Source organism: Chiloscyllium plagiosum, unplaced genomic scaffold (genome assembly GCF_037043375.1).
Source record: "Chiloscyllium plagiosum isolate Xiang-an unplaced genomic scaffold, Cpla_swu_hap1 HiC_scaffold_1, whole genome shotgun sequence".
Lineage (NCBI taxonomy): Eukaryota > Metazoa > Chordata > Chondrichthyes > Orectolobiformes > Hemiscylliidae > Chiloscyllium > Chiloscyllium plagiosum.
Genome location: NW_028270139.1, coordinates 90,163,022 through 90,175,136, shown reverse-complemented (window position 1 = coordinate 90,175,136; position 12,115 = coordinate 90,163,022). Strand labels below are relative to the sequence as shown.

General features: G+C 39.6%; 2 protein-coding genes across 4 annotated transcripts in view; both read right to left on the bottom strand.

Moving 5' to 3' along the window:
- elovl7a (ELOVL fatty acid elongase 7a) overlaps positions 1 to 12,115 on the bottom strand; it is a 75,686-nt gene that overhangs the window by 13,549 nt on the left and 50,022 nt on the right. For all 3 annotated transcript variants that reach the window (XM_087988789.1, XM_043689338.2, XM_043689332.2), the window contains exons 2-5: positions 10,261 to 10,364; positions 9,487 to 9,677; positions 2,574 to 2,654; positions 921 to 977 (exon numbers count right to left, since the gene is read on the bottom strand). In XM_087988789.1, coding sequence (XP_087844915.1) covers positions 921 to 977; positions 2,574 to 2,654; positions 9,487 to 9,677; positions 10,261 to 10,324 — 393 coding nt within the window. In that variant the 5' untranslated portion in view covers positions 10,325 to 10,364. The remainder of the gene's footprint in view (positions 1 to 920; positions 978 to 2,573; positions 2,655 to 9,486; positions 9,678 to 10,260; positions 10,365 to 12,115) is intronic.
- The window catches only part of ercc8 (excision repair cross-complementation group 8), a 116,302-nt gene continuing 114,455 nt past the window's right edge, over positions 10,269 to 12,115 (bottom strand). The window contains exon 13 of the mRNA XM_087988773.1: positions 10,269 to 10,364. The gene's annotated coding sequence lies outside the window, so the exon portion shown is untranslated. The remainder of the gene's footprint in view (positions 10,365 to 12,115) is intronic.

The window sequence follows — 12,115 nt, the reverse complement described above, 5'->3', positions numbered from 1 at the left end:
GCATGCCCCAAGCTAGTGGAGTGCTTTGCTTCCACATCAGATAGTTTTGAGACACTTTTTAGTACCACACTGTCAAGTATGAGCTTGATGCCAAGGTCAGTCACTGTCACCTTTGTTATCCATGTTTGAGGCAAGGCTGCAGTGAAGTCAGCAGTTGAGTCACCCTGGCCAAATTCAAACTAAGCTCAGTGACTGAGCAAGTGCCATGTGATAGAAAATTAATGGAGGAATCATCAGTGTGACAATGAAGGAAAATCGATGGGAAATCACTTGGCTGGGTTGCAAGTGTACAGGACATAGGAAGGCAATTTTCTACATAGACAAATAAATGCCAGTGTTGCAGATGTTCTTAAACAGCTTAGCTAGAGGCACAGCAACTTCTGGAGCATTTCCTCAGCACTATTGCCAGAATATTGTTAGGAACACTGTCTTTTCACAATCCATAGCTTTCAGCAGTTGCTGAAAGTGTGATGCTGGGGAGCCCCAGAGATAGCTTATGCACAACAGCCTGACTTCAGGACTGAACATCAATATTGCTTCAGATAGGGGGAAGACCAGCACTAACACATTCTTAGTGTAACTGCTGCCAATATTCACAAAATATGTCAAGCATTTCCAGCATCAACACAAGAATCAACATCTATTTTATGTCCCTTCTATTTTGGAGGTAGAAAAGAACAGAACATTTCAAATGGTGCCCTTGCAAAAGCTCATCCAATGAACCGTGTGCCACAGGATGTGACCAGAATGGCCCTGTAAATTACAGCTCTGAGAACAAGGCAGTTTGATAGCAACATAGATTAAAATTTTGTAAGGCATCATTTTTAGAATCCATTATGCTGCAGGACAGACAGACGGACGAACAAACAGTGGCAATATCAAGAAACAAAAACTTGCTAATTAGCTCCCATGATACTTACAGTGTCCGATAGCTCAATAAACTTTGAAATGTAAAATAGCCAGCAAGTCCAGGCCATCTAAGAAAAAAGATACCAATACATGAAAGTGCAGCACAACTACATTTTTCCAGAAACTATTTATCCAGCATATTTCATAACCTTCAGTCTAACAATAAGTTATTTAGCAAAAAACATTAAGTCACAATTACTGTATGCTAATTGTTTCTGGGCAGTTAAGGTCAAACATTAAACGAATGAATCACGACAGTGTGATTTAACAAGCCCTTTTGGCCCATCTAGTCATACCAACCCTCCAAAAGAGTAACCCACCCAGATCCATTTCAATAACTGATATTTACTCTGAGTAATGCACCTAACCTACACATCCCTGAACACTACAGGCAATTTAACATGGCCAATTCATCGAACCTGCACATCTTTGGATTCTAGGAGGAAACTGGCACTGTGAGGCAGCAGTGCTAACCACTGAGCCATCATGCCACCCTAATGTCAGCCTAATCAGCAAAGCCCTCATTCAGTGGATAAATTTGATAGAAGTCCCAAAACAGTAAATAAGTAATTAAACTGTATTGTGTTCTGATGTTTGTGGTTAAGAGAAAATTTTGTTAGGAGCAGCAGAAGATCATGTCTTCAAAAAAAAAAAGTGCACGCAATCATTCACATTACTTCAAGGGAAATTTGGGGCTCCATCTCATTTTGAGACATTGAATAAAAAAAACTAACTTGGATTATCCAGATCAATGAGAAGCAGAAAGTAACACAATGTATATGATAGGAATAAGCCCCTCCAGTTCTGGCCACCCTGCTTTGGAAGGAGATTTTTAAATTAGATAGGTTTCAGAAGAGATTTACAGTAATGTTGCCAGGACGAGAGGGTTTGAAGTACAAAAGGAGGGGTTGGGCCTCTTTCTTTCCAGCCCTGGAGCATAGGTGGTGACAGGTGACTGTATAAAGGTTTATAAAATCATGAGGTACATAGATAAGGTAAATAGTCAAGGCCTTTTCTGGGGTCGGTGTGGGAGGGGGTGGACTGAAGAGAGGAGAGAAGGAGACATTTTTTAACATACAGAGGAGAAAGACTTCAAAAGAGACCAGAATGCCAACTATTTCCACAGAATGTGGTTGATATATACTATCAACTGCCACAGGAAGTAGTAGATGCAGGTAGGCTTATAACATTTAAGTGACAGACAGGTACATGAAGAGGAAAGGCTTCAGAAGGGTATAGGCCAAATGCAGACAAGTTGGAAACTTGGTCGGCATGGACAAGTTGGATCAAAAGGATCGGTTTCTGTGCTATATGACTTTTGGGTTGAAACAAACCCTTTGAATATTTTTAAAGCAGAGTTAAATTTGGTAAGAAGGGAATGGCAGTTAAATTAGGGTGGGCAGGAATGTAGATTGGAGATTACAATCAGATCAGCCATGGTATTTGCACAGCAGGCTCAAGGGACTGACAGACCTTAAGTACATGGACTGTACTTCTACAATTTGCTCAGCCAAAATAATTTTAAGTTGTTTATCTGGCACAGACAATTGGGAACTTTTACTTCCCCACCCATCTCCCCCATCAAAAACTGGTGGGCAGATCAAGTTAAAAATATGCATATGCTCCGAGCATAACATGGTCAGGATAGTTGAACATTTACTTACCCTGAGGGCTTGAGGTGACCTGGAGTAATCAACAACATCACAACGGAATGAATATCCCGTGGCCCAGCCAGACATAAGGAACTGTGGAACCGGGAAAGTTAATTACTACAAGTTACCAAAGAAACCCAAGAATTTTAAGTCTACCCATTTACATAAACAATTCTCGTTAACTCAATTTGCTTACAAAACTTCGATTCAACTTTGATATATGTGGAAATCATTTACCACCACAACCTAGTCTACATTTGGTGACCATGATCTGAGCTACACTCACTCGAAAATCAGTATCAGTTGTGGAATCAAATATCTTACCCACAAGAAAAAAGAATAAACCATGTTTAAGTAGAAATATGGAATGCTAGACAAGACATAAAATAGAACAGTGGAATCGAAGTATCAAGTTCATGAGATATATTTTAAAAAAAATTTTATTTGCTGTATTCTTCAAATTCAGAGTAAATTTCTTGTTGACTTTTGACCAAGAAGCAGCCAATTTCTAAATCATCTAAGTTCAACTGAAGCACCAAAAAGTTTATAACATCTTAATTTTAGTTAGCACATGACAATCATAAGTTAGCTTACTCACTTATTCAAGCGTTTGGATAATACCCTGCTTACCAAGGGCAAGAGAATCATAACCAGAGGAGAGCAGTGTTGTTTTGTAGCCTCCAGGTCAAGACTCAGGATGAAATGGCTGGTTTACCTTCTTCAAAAAGCTACAAGCTACATCCATACTGATTAGTTCATTCGTAGTTTGTTTGGGGTGAACGTTTATTTCTATTTTCCGAGTTACTGCCCTTGGTCACAAATTTGTGTGGGCGTAAAAGATTTGCAAATTTACCCAGAATTAATTTGTATATGAAGGTAATGAGAGAATCAGGAATAGCATGTGGCCATGAGCTCCTTTTACATTAAACAGCCCTGTAATTTTGCCCAATAGTTTGAACTGACACTGCTTCATATTTTTTTTTTTAACAAGACTACTCATTTGTAATGACTGAATACTTTATAAATTTGACCTGTACACGAATATAAGACTTTTTAAAAGTTCAATTTAGAGGGTCGACTATAACACGGGCACGAGTTTGGAGGGGATGAAATTCATGCTGCAGTTCAAAATACTGTATTACTAGCACTAGTCGATTTGATCACACAACTAATCCCGGGTTTAAAAAAAAGAAAATCACATTACGGTAAAGATAATTACCAGAGAAAAGCAAGAGAAACAAGAATTAATTAGTGGTAGTAAATTTTATTTATACATATCAGTACAAAAGTTTAACATGTCAAAGATTCATTGAAATCCTGCAAAATCAAATTGTTCACTGCTTCAAAACTCAACTGCAGAAAGAATTACTGCCATTTTGAAGACAACTTACTGAAACTGTGTGCATGGTGTCTGCATTGCTGCTTTTAACAAGTATTTCCTGATGGTGCTGTTACAATCCACTTGAAAAAATACACTGTCAGTATTCCCTAGTAACTTGATTCCAACAGATAGGTAAATCAGAACTTGCATACTTTGATTTAAATCCTTAATTTTAGCAGTACCCCAGGAGTAGCAGGACTTGCAAATCAGCATATTTTTGCAAGTAGGCTGTAATAGCCTTATTAGATGCTGAATGAGAAACACAGACAGAAACTGGAGAAACGCAGGAGAGATGTCAGAGTCAGTATTTTGGCTTCAGTGATCCTTCATCAGACTGATGGAAGAGCCTCAGGTTGGTTTCTACCAGGTTGATTCAGCTCCTACCCTCATTACAGCCCAGGCACAGAGACAAAGGAGGTTAACTGTAAAGGTGGAGTCAAGAGGATTGATCTTTTACACCAAGACAGCATTCAACTAAACATGCCAGAAGGATCCCTTACAAAACGGAAATCAATGCCAATTTGGTATGTACTCTGCTAGTTGAAATTGTTCTTTCACAGAGCAACATGGATCATCTCAGTGGGAGAAAAAGTGAAGACTGCAGACCAGTGTCAAAGAGTATGATGCTGGAAAAGCACAGCCAATTAGGCAGCATCCAAGGAGAACAGCCAACATTGAGCATAAACTCTTCATCAGGAATTCCTGATGAAAAGCTTATGTTCGAAACATTGACTCTCCTGCTCCTCAGATGCTGCCTGGCTGGCTGTGCTTTTCCAGCATCATACTCTTGGATCATCTCAATCATAGGATATCACTGTAGCTCTTTCTTGGGGCCTAAGCCCAACCAGTTTTACGAGGTTTTCCCCCCAAATCAACGAGCTTCCCTGCATAAAAATCAGAAGTGGAAATGTTTGCTGATGTCCTAATGTAGCACAATCTGGACAACATCCAACTTGGGCTGATAAGTGGCAAGTAACATTCAAATGCCAGATAATAACTACCTCCAGGAACAGATAATCTAACCATTGCCCCATGACATTCAGAGTGTCATGGAGAAGTACAGCATGGAAACAGACCCTTCAGCCCAACTCGTTCATGCCAACCTGACATCCTAACCTAATCTAGTCCCATTTGCCAGCACTTGGCCCATATCCCTCTAAACCCTTCCTATTTGTATATCCACCCAGATGCCTTTTAAAATATTAAAATTGTACCAGCCTCCACCATTTCCTCTGGCTGCTCATTCAATACACGCACCACCCTCTGCGTGAAAACGTTGCCCCTTGGGTCCCTTTTATATCTTTCACCTCTCAGCCAAAACCTATGCCCTATAGTTCTGGACTCCCCCACCCCAGGGAAAATTCATTTGAGAGAAGCTGAATAGGCTGGGGCTGTTTTCCCTGGAGCATCAGAGGTTGAGGGATGACCTGAGAGGTTTACAAAATCATGAGGGACATGGATAGGATAAATGCAAAGAGTCTTTTTCCGAGGAATGGGGAAATAGAAAACTAGAGGGCATAAATTTAAGGTGAGAGGGGAAGTTGTAAAAAGGACCCGAGGGGCAACTTCTTCATACAGAGGGAGGTGCATGAATGGAATGGGCTGCCGGAGATAGTGGATTAAAGGACAAAAGTAACTGCAGGTGCTAGAATCCAAGGTGGACAAGCAGGAAGCTGGAAGAACACATTAAGCCAGGTACTTTGAAGTTCTCTGCCATGTCCACCTTGGATTCCAGCATCTGCAGTGTTGTTTTTGTTTCTAACCAAGTCTGTACCACTGCTAAGTCTTTTCAAAGCATGCCTGCTTTGAAGGGATTCTCTGCCAGTCCTGAAAAAGGGTTACACCCAAAACATCAACTTCTCCACCTCTTGATGTTGCCTGGCTTGCTGTGTTCTTCCAGCCTCCTGCTTGTCTACCAGAGAGAAGTAGTTGAAGCAAATACAATAGCAACATTTTAAAAACATTTGGATAGGTACATGGACAGGAAGGGTTTAAGAGGGATATGAACCAAGTGCAGGCAATTGGTACTAGTGAGTGGGCACCATTGTCAGCATGGACCAGTTTGGGCCGAATAGCTTGATTCCATGCTGTATTACTCTATGTCTAAAAGAAACAGAAATGTAGGAACACCACTGCTGCAAGTTCCCCACCAAGCCAGACAACATCCTAACTTGGAACGACACTGCTGTACTTTTTGACACTGGGTCAAAAATTCTAGATGTCCCGCTTTCCCTTCCCAACAACCCTCTGGCTTTCCCTGCTCACCACATCACTTTCCTTCAGAATAATTAGGAAGGGGAGTTAAGTGCCAGCCTATCCTGCAACACCCATAGCCCATGAATGGATTTAAACATTAACCGCATGAAAAGAATTGTATACAACAAAACAAAAATGGAGGAATTCAGTGGGCTTCCAGAGATTGCAATGTAGGCAGATGAGAATGAGATGATGGTCACAATTTTTCAGTTTTCCTCAGCACAACATTTACCAGTCTTCTCTGCATAATTCTTCTCCCCTTGCTGCTTTACCACCCAGCTTTGTCTTATAACTAGTATTCTTCCCAGTCAGGTCCTTCACCACCTTCCCATATGCATTCATTCCAATGTGCCTCATGTCCTCTTATGCCACTTTTTCTCCACTATACCACATCTATGGTTTTCAGAACCAAGTTGTGCATAGTTTTTCATATTCTCAAATGACGGAAAGCACAGTATGTAGACTGCCAATGAGTAGATTGCAGTAATCTAAGGATTTCATTTTCTACTTAATGTAGATCTTTTAATTGTGGTTATTGAAAATTGGTGCATATTGTTTAATTGTTGCATGCTGGATGGATTTAATTTCTCCCTCAACACAAAATTATAATCTGCCTAAAATTGTTCTCTAGCCAATCAAGGATTGTCTGGATATTTTCCAATTGCCTACATACCAACTTGATGATTCTCTCGGTGAGTTTTCATTTTGACAAGGTTGATGCATGCCCAGTATAGCACAATATCATTAATGTGTGCTATATACTGCAATAACAAGGGCTGAAAGTGCACCCTAACCCAAAGCTACAAACTATATAAACTAATGCAAACTCCTCCCCTTTACATAAAGATTTTTCTTCGGACCTTAGGGCAATAGGATGACAACAAGATGATAAAAACACGAAGTAAAACGGAAACAAAACGCCAAGTAAAACAGCACCTTGGTGTACTGAATGGCAGATGGAGTTTAATTTAGATAAATGTGAAGTGCTGCATTTTGATAAGACACATCAGGGCAAGACTTCCACATTTAATGGCAGAGTCCTGGAGAGTGTTGCTGAATAAAGACCTTGGGATGCAAGTGCATAGTTCCTTCATGGTGGAGTCACAGATAAGTATGTTAGTGAAGGCAGCATTTGTTACAATAGCCTTTATTGGTCAGTACATTAAGTAGAGAAGTTGGGAGGTCATGTTGCGGCTGTACAGGACTTTGGTTAGGCCACTGTTAGAATATTGTGTGCAATTCTGGTCTCCTTCCTATTGTGAAACTTGAAAGGGTTCAGAAAAGATTTACAAGGATGTTGCCAGGGTTAGAGGATTTGAGCTATAGGGAGAGGCTCAATAGGCTAGGGCTATTTTCCCTGAAGCATTGGAGGCTCTATAACCTTATAGCAGTTTATAAAATCATGAGGAGCATGGATAAGGTAAATAATCAAGATGGGGAGTTCAAAACTAAGGGCATAGGTTTAAGCTGTGCTGGGAAAGATTTAAAAAGAAATTCAGGAGCAACTTTTTCACGCAGAGGTTGGTGTGTGTAGAATGAACTGCTAGACGACAAAGGTGGAGACTGGTAAAATTGCAACATTTAAAAGGCACCTGGATCGGTATATGAATAGGAAAGGTTTAGAGCAATATGGGTCAAATGCTTGCAAATGGGGCTAGATTAATTTAGGATATTGGGTTGGCATGAATGAGATGAACTGAAGTGTCTGTTTCCATGCTGGACAACTCAATGACTCAATTAGTAACAACGGATGAACATGTTTAATTGAGGGATCTATTTTGACAAAATAAAAGGGCTGAATTTAAGGATGGTATTCCAGACATGAGGACTCAGCAGTTCAAGATTTGGCTACAGATGTTAAGTTGAAGCGATGGAGAAGAAAAATGTGCAAGAGATGGCAGAAATAGGTTGCGGCTCTGCACTAAGCTATTAAGTGTTGTTAGCCAACAATCATATGAGGATACGCACATTGGAGTAAAGAAAGTCAGCAAATTTGGAGTTGTGAAATATAGGACTGGCAAAAATAGATTTATGGATGATGATGATTCAGAGATAGACAATCTTCTAATTCTAGAAGTGTTTGTGCGCATGAATACGGAATCTGAAACTGATCAAAATTACTTAACATGCTTATTGTTAGAAAATGGTTTACTTCACCTCAATAGAGAACAAAGGGATTGAAGGGATATAATCGATGGAAACGGAATATTTAACCAACGTTTGAGTTGGAGGGAGTTGAAGTTTATCTCTGGATCTTGATGAAGCAATTGGACAACATGACTGGCAGTTTGAGAAATTAAAAGTGGTTTCATATGAGCAAAGCTGACTCTTTTCATGCTTGTTGCCACTGAGGGATAACATGTAAATGTCAGAGGTGCAGCTCAAAGACAGACCTACAGATGACTTCACCTTATAAGGCTAGACAAGTCCAACTATTGATGCAAAGCAAGAGTCAAAAAGAAACCTGACATTCACATTAAAGTAACATTTCAGCTGTAAAAAAAAAAGTTTGTTTGTTTACTGAGAAGACCGAGGGAGCAGGAGGTAGTCCTTGGAACTCCCAAAGTTCAGCACAGACTTCTTACAACTCAACTCCTTTCAAGATACATATACATGACTTGCACCAAAAATATGAAGGTCTGTTACATCTAACTCAATCTGACATTTGCTACAAATACACAAGAGATGTTTCTCATGAAATAAAAAGGGAAAAGCTGAAAAGACAGGGTTCAGAACAAAAGTGTGCAAGCAAGCACAAGTCGACTGCTCAGGACACATTCAGCCCAAGGTAGAAATCCATGACATTTCACGCTATCTTTAAAAGGGAGGGATGGAAAGAGGCGGAACAAGAGGCATGGTTTGGGGAGGTGGATTTATGGAGATCATTGGTTGAGGAGTGAAGGACAAGCCCCCAAGCGCTACCCCTGCCTTTTACCATGGTCCTGGAATAAAAGTGGCGTTTTCAGCTGTGAAAGAAAAGATAGTAGTGCTTCATATAGTTCAATATGATGCAAAGGATCACTATACTGGAGTCAAAGGCTCAAACTTGCACTCTTCACATTTTTAGGAGTGTAACCATATGTTGTACCACAAAGGAAAGCAGGAATAGGACTTAGTTTGCAGTTGAAGTCAATAAAACCTGTATGAGGTGACAATGAACATCTAGATCAATCCTTTCAAAACAGGTGCCCTCACACCTAAAAAAAGTGCAAATGCAGCAATGAATCTACTCAATCATCTCATGTCTGCATGTTTCACAAAAGCCATAATACAGGTAAAAGTACTCACTTCATAACACATATAGATCGAAAAGATCACAATTGAAAAATTGTACACAATCATTGCTTGCTTCAAATGTAATGGCTTCCTGTTCTCCATTAGTTTTGGCCCAAAGTATGTAACGAAGTAGAGGTAGGCTCCAAGGATAATTGTTTGTGGGAGTGGAGAAGACATTAATGGCCAATCTTCAACTCTGGGATCTACAAAACAAAACTAGCATTCATTAGTTTATGTCTAATAAGTTGTACTGTTTTTAAAATGAATAAGACTAACCCTTGAAATCTAAGTGGTTTTGGTACATATTTAAGACTTGCTTTTTGTATAAGAAAAGAAGTTTTGTTTTTAACTGAGCCCACTCAGCTAATACATAGATTGTCATACATATGCTGTTTAAGAATATAAAGCTAAATATCCAAGTTACTGCTAAAGATTCTGACAAAGCATCCTGGAATACTATCTTAAGCCATCAATAGCCTGAAGAAAACCAAAAAGGACTGAGAGGATCACAGTCATGAGAGTTGAAGTCACTCAACAATAGCATGTTTTCTTTTGGGGGGTGAGGTAAAAGGGGAGCTACGGATTGAGGGTAGATTTTGGGGAAAGAGGTGGATCAGGGTGGGAGAGACAGAGACATACACTGGATCCATTTGCTATTCAAGTCTCACCAACCTTTTTCATGAGACCACATCCTCCCGCAATGGATTCAAAAGATCTAACATCAAGGCCAAAATCTAAAACAAGTCAGGCTTTTTTGAGACATATCCTCTACTGAAAAGCACTTACCTGCATCCTTAAGCCATTCATCATACAGCAACACTGCTCGGGCTGTCAGCTCTTTGAAGGACATTTTGAACTACGTGCAGATTCTACTCCGGAGTACTTCAGTTCTGCAGGCAAAATACAAGTTATCTCCTATAAATGCGTTTCATTAAGTTGGGGGTTGAGTACAATGTCAACTTTACATCAAAAACAAAGTACTCATGATTTTTTTTTTATTAGTGACGTGAAGGCTAGCTTCATATGGTGAGAAATAATTGGATCTGGTGTTTCAGAATAAGTTCAGCACCAGTTATCCAGATTAACTCTTGCATACTTATCAATTACTCAATGCAGCATTTTTCACAAATAAGCTCAGTAAAAAAAAACTTCAAATCATGAGCAGACTCCTTTAAAAGTAATCGAAGGATAAAACCATAATGGCGGGCTCAAATATTTTAAGCAAAAATTGCTAAGGCATACACAGTGCGTCAGCAGTCTGGGTTTGATACACATCAACTAATGCATTTCAATGAATGCTTGACAATCACTTGTGCTTGGTGAAGTCTTAGATTCATAATATGAATTAATTATGGTTAACAGGGGGACAGATGATAGTGGGTATTAGTTAAATGCCTGGTCCTAATTAAAATTAGGATCAGTAGTCCTGTGGCAGCCTCCCTGCCTCTGGTCCTACCTCTGATCAATTAAAAAAAAATGGAGGGAAAAGTTGGTGAAGAGAGCTGTGCAATGTTTTATTCAATAAAATTGATTTGGGGAAGAGCTCACAGTGTCCTGGTTTCTAATTTGCCGACAAATGTGCATCCAAGTGAATTTGGAAATCCTATTAAAGAAAGCCAATGAAAATCTATGATGGGCCTTGAGATAGTGACTGGTCTATGAAACTGAATTATGGTAGTATTTTACAGAGAGGGGGAAAGAAAAAGGCTTTTGTATTTGATAATTTATTATTCCAGGGAGTGAATATTCAAAGAAAATATTTCACCTAGTTAGGGGATTTTTAAATGAAGAGTCTTCAATTAAGAATGACTGAATCTGGAGAAAGGTTAGAAGGCAAGTGGAATTCAATCCTTTTAACTGTCTTGGGGGAACTAAATACCATTTCAGTCTCTACTCATCACTTGCACTACACAATATTATCTCATTCTTAATCTCAACTCAAGCAAGTCAATGGGTAAGTGATGAGATCAGCTTGAAATACAGAGAGGTTATGCAGGGTTAAAGCATTTAGAATGCTTTGTCATGAGACCAAAGCATCTATTGCTCAAGAGAGTATCTAAATCGTTCAATGCCTCCTTCTCATAAGAAATGAAGTTGTGTCAATTAAAACGTAACTCCTTCTGAATGTTTAGAAGTGAACACAATACATGGCAGACATACTAGTGAAGTTTGCCGAAACTCTGTCTAAAGTCTAAAGCAGGTGACAGTGAAATACATGACATTTTACATATCAGTGTAGGGAACAGGAGAATGAGCACGTGGGTGCGATATCAGGGCCATTTAAACTGGGAAGATAGTGATCAATTGGAAGATATGTATGGAAACAAAAATTCACTCCACCTTCCTCCAGAAAAGCAACTAACGCAAGTGGGTTTTAGACCACAGAAAACTCAGATTTTTTCAGGAGTCCATCCTTTAAAATACACGTTTCCTCATGTGCAGCTGAGCATGTAATCAGGGCAGCCCGAAACCAGACCACCTGTCACACAAAGCAACCTCTCCCATGGATCCTCCACATCAGGCTTTGATGGAGGGCATCACACATGAAGTCCAAGCAGTAAATTATAAACCCTCGTATTTCATTATAATAGGTGCCTTGGTTTCTAATCCTCCAACAGGAATAGTTCCCTTTTAACCTAGA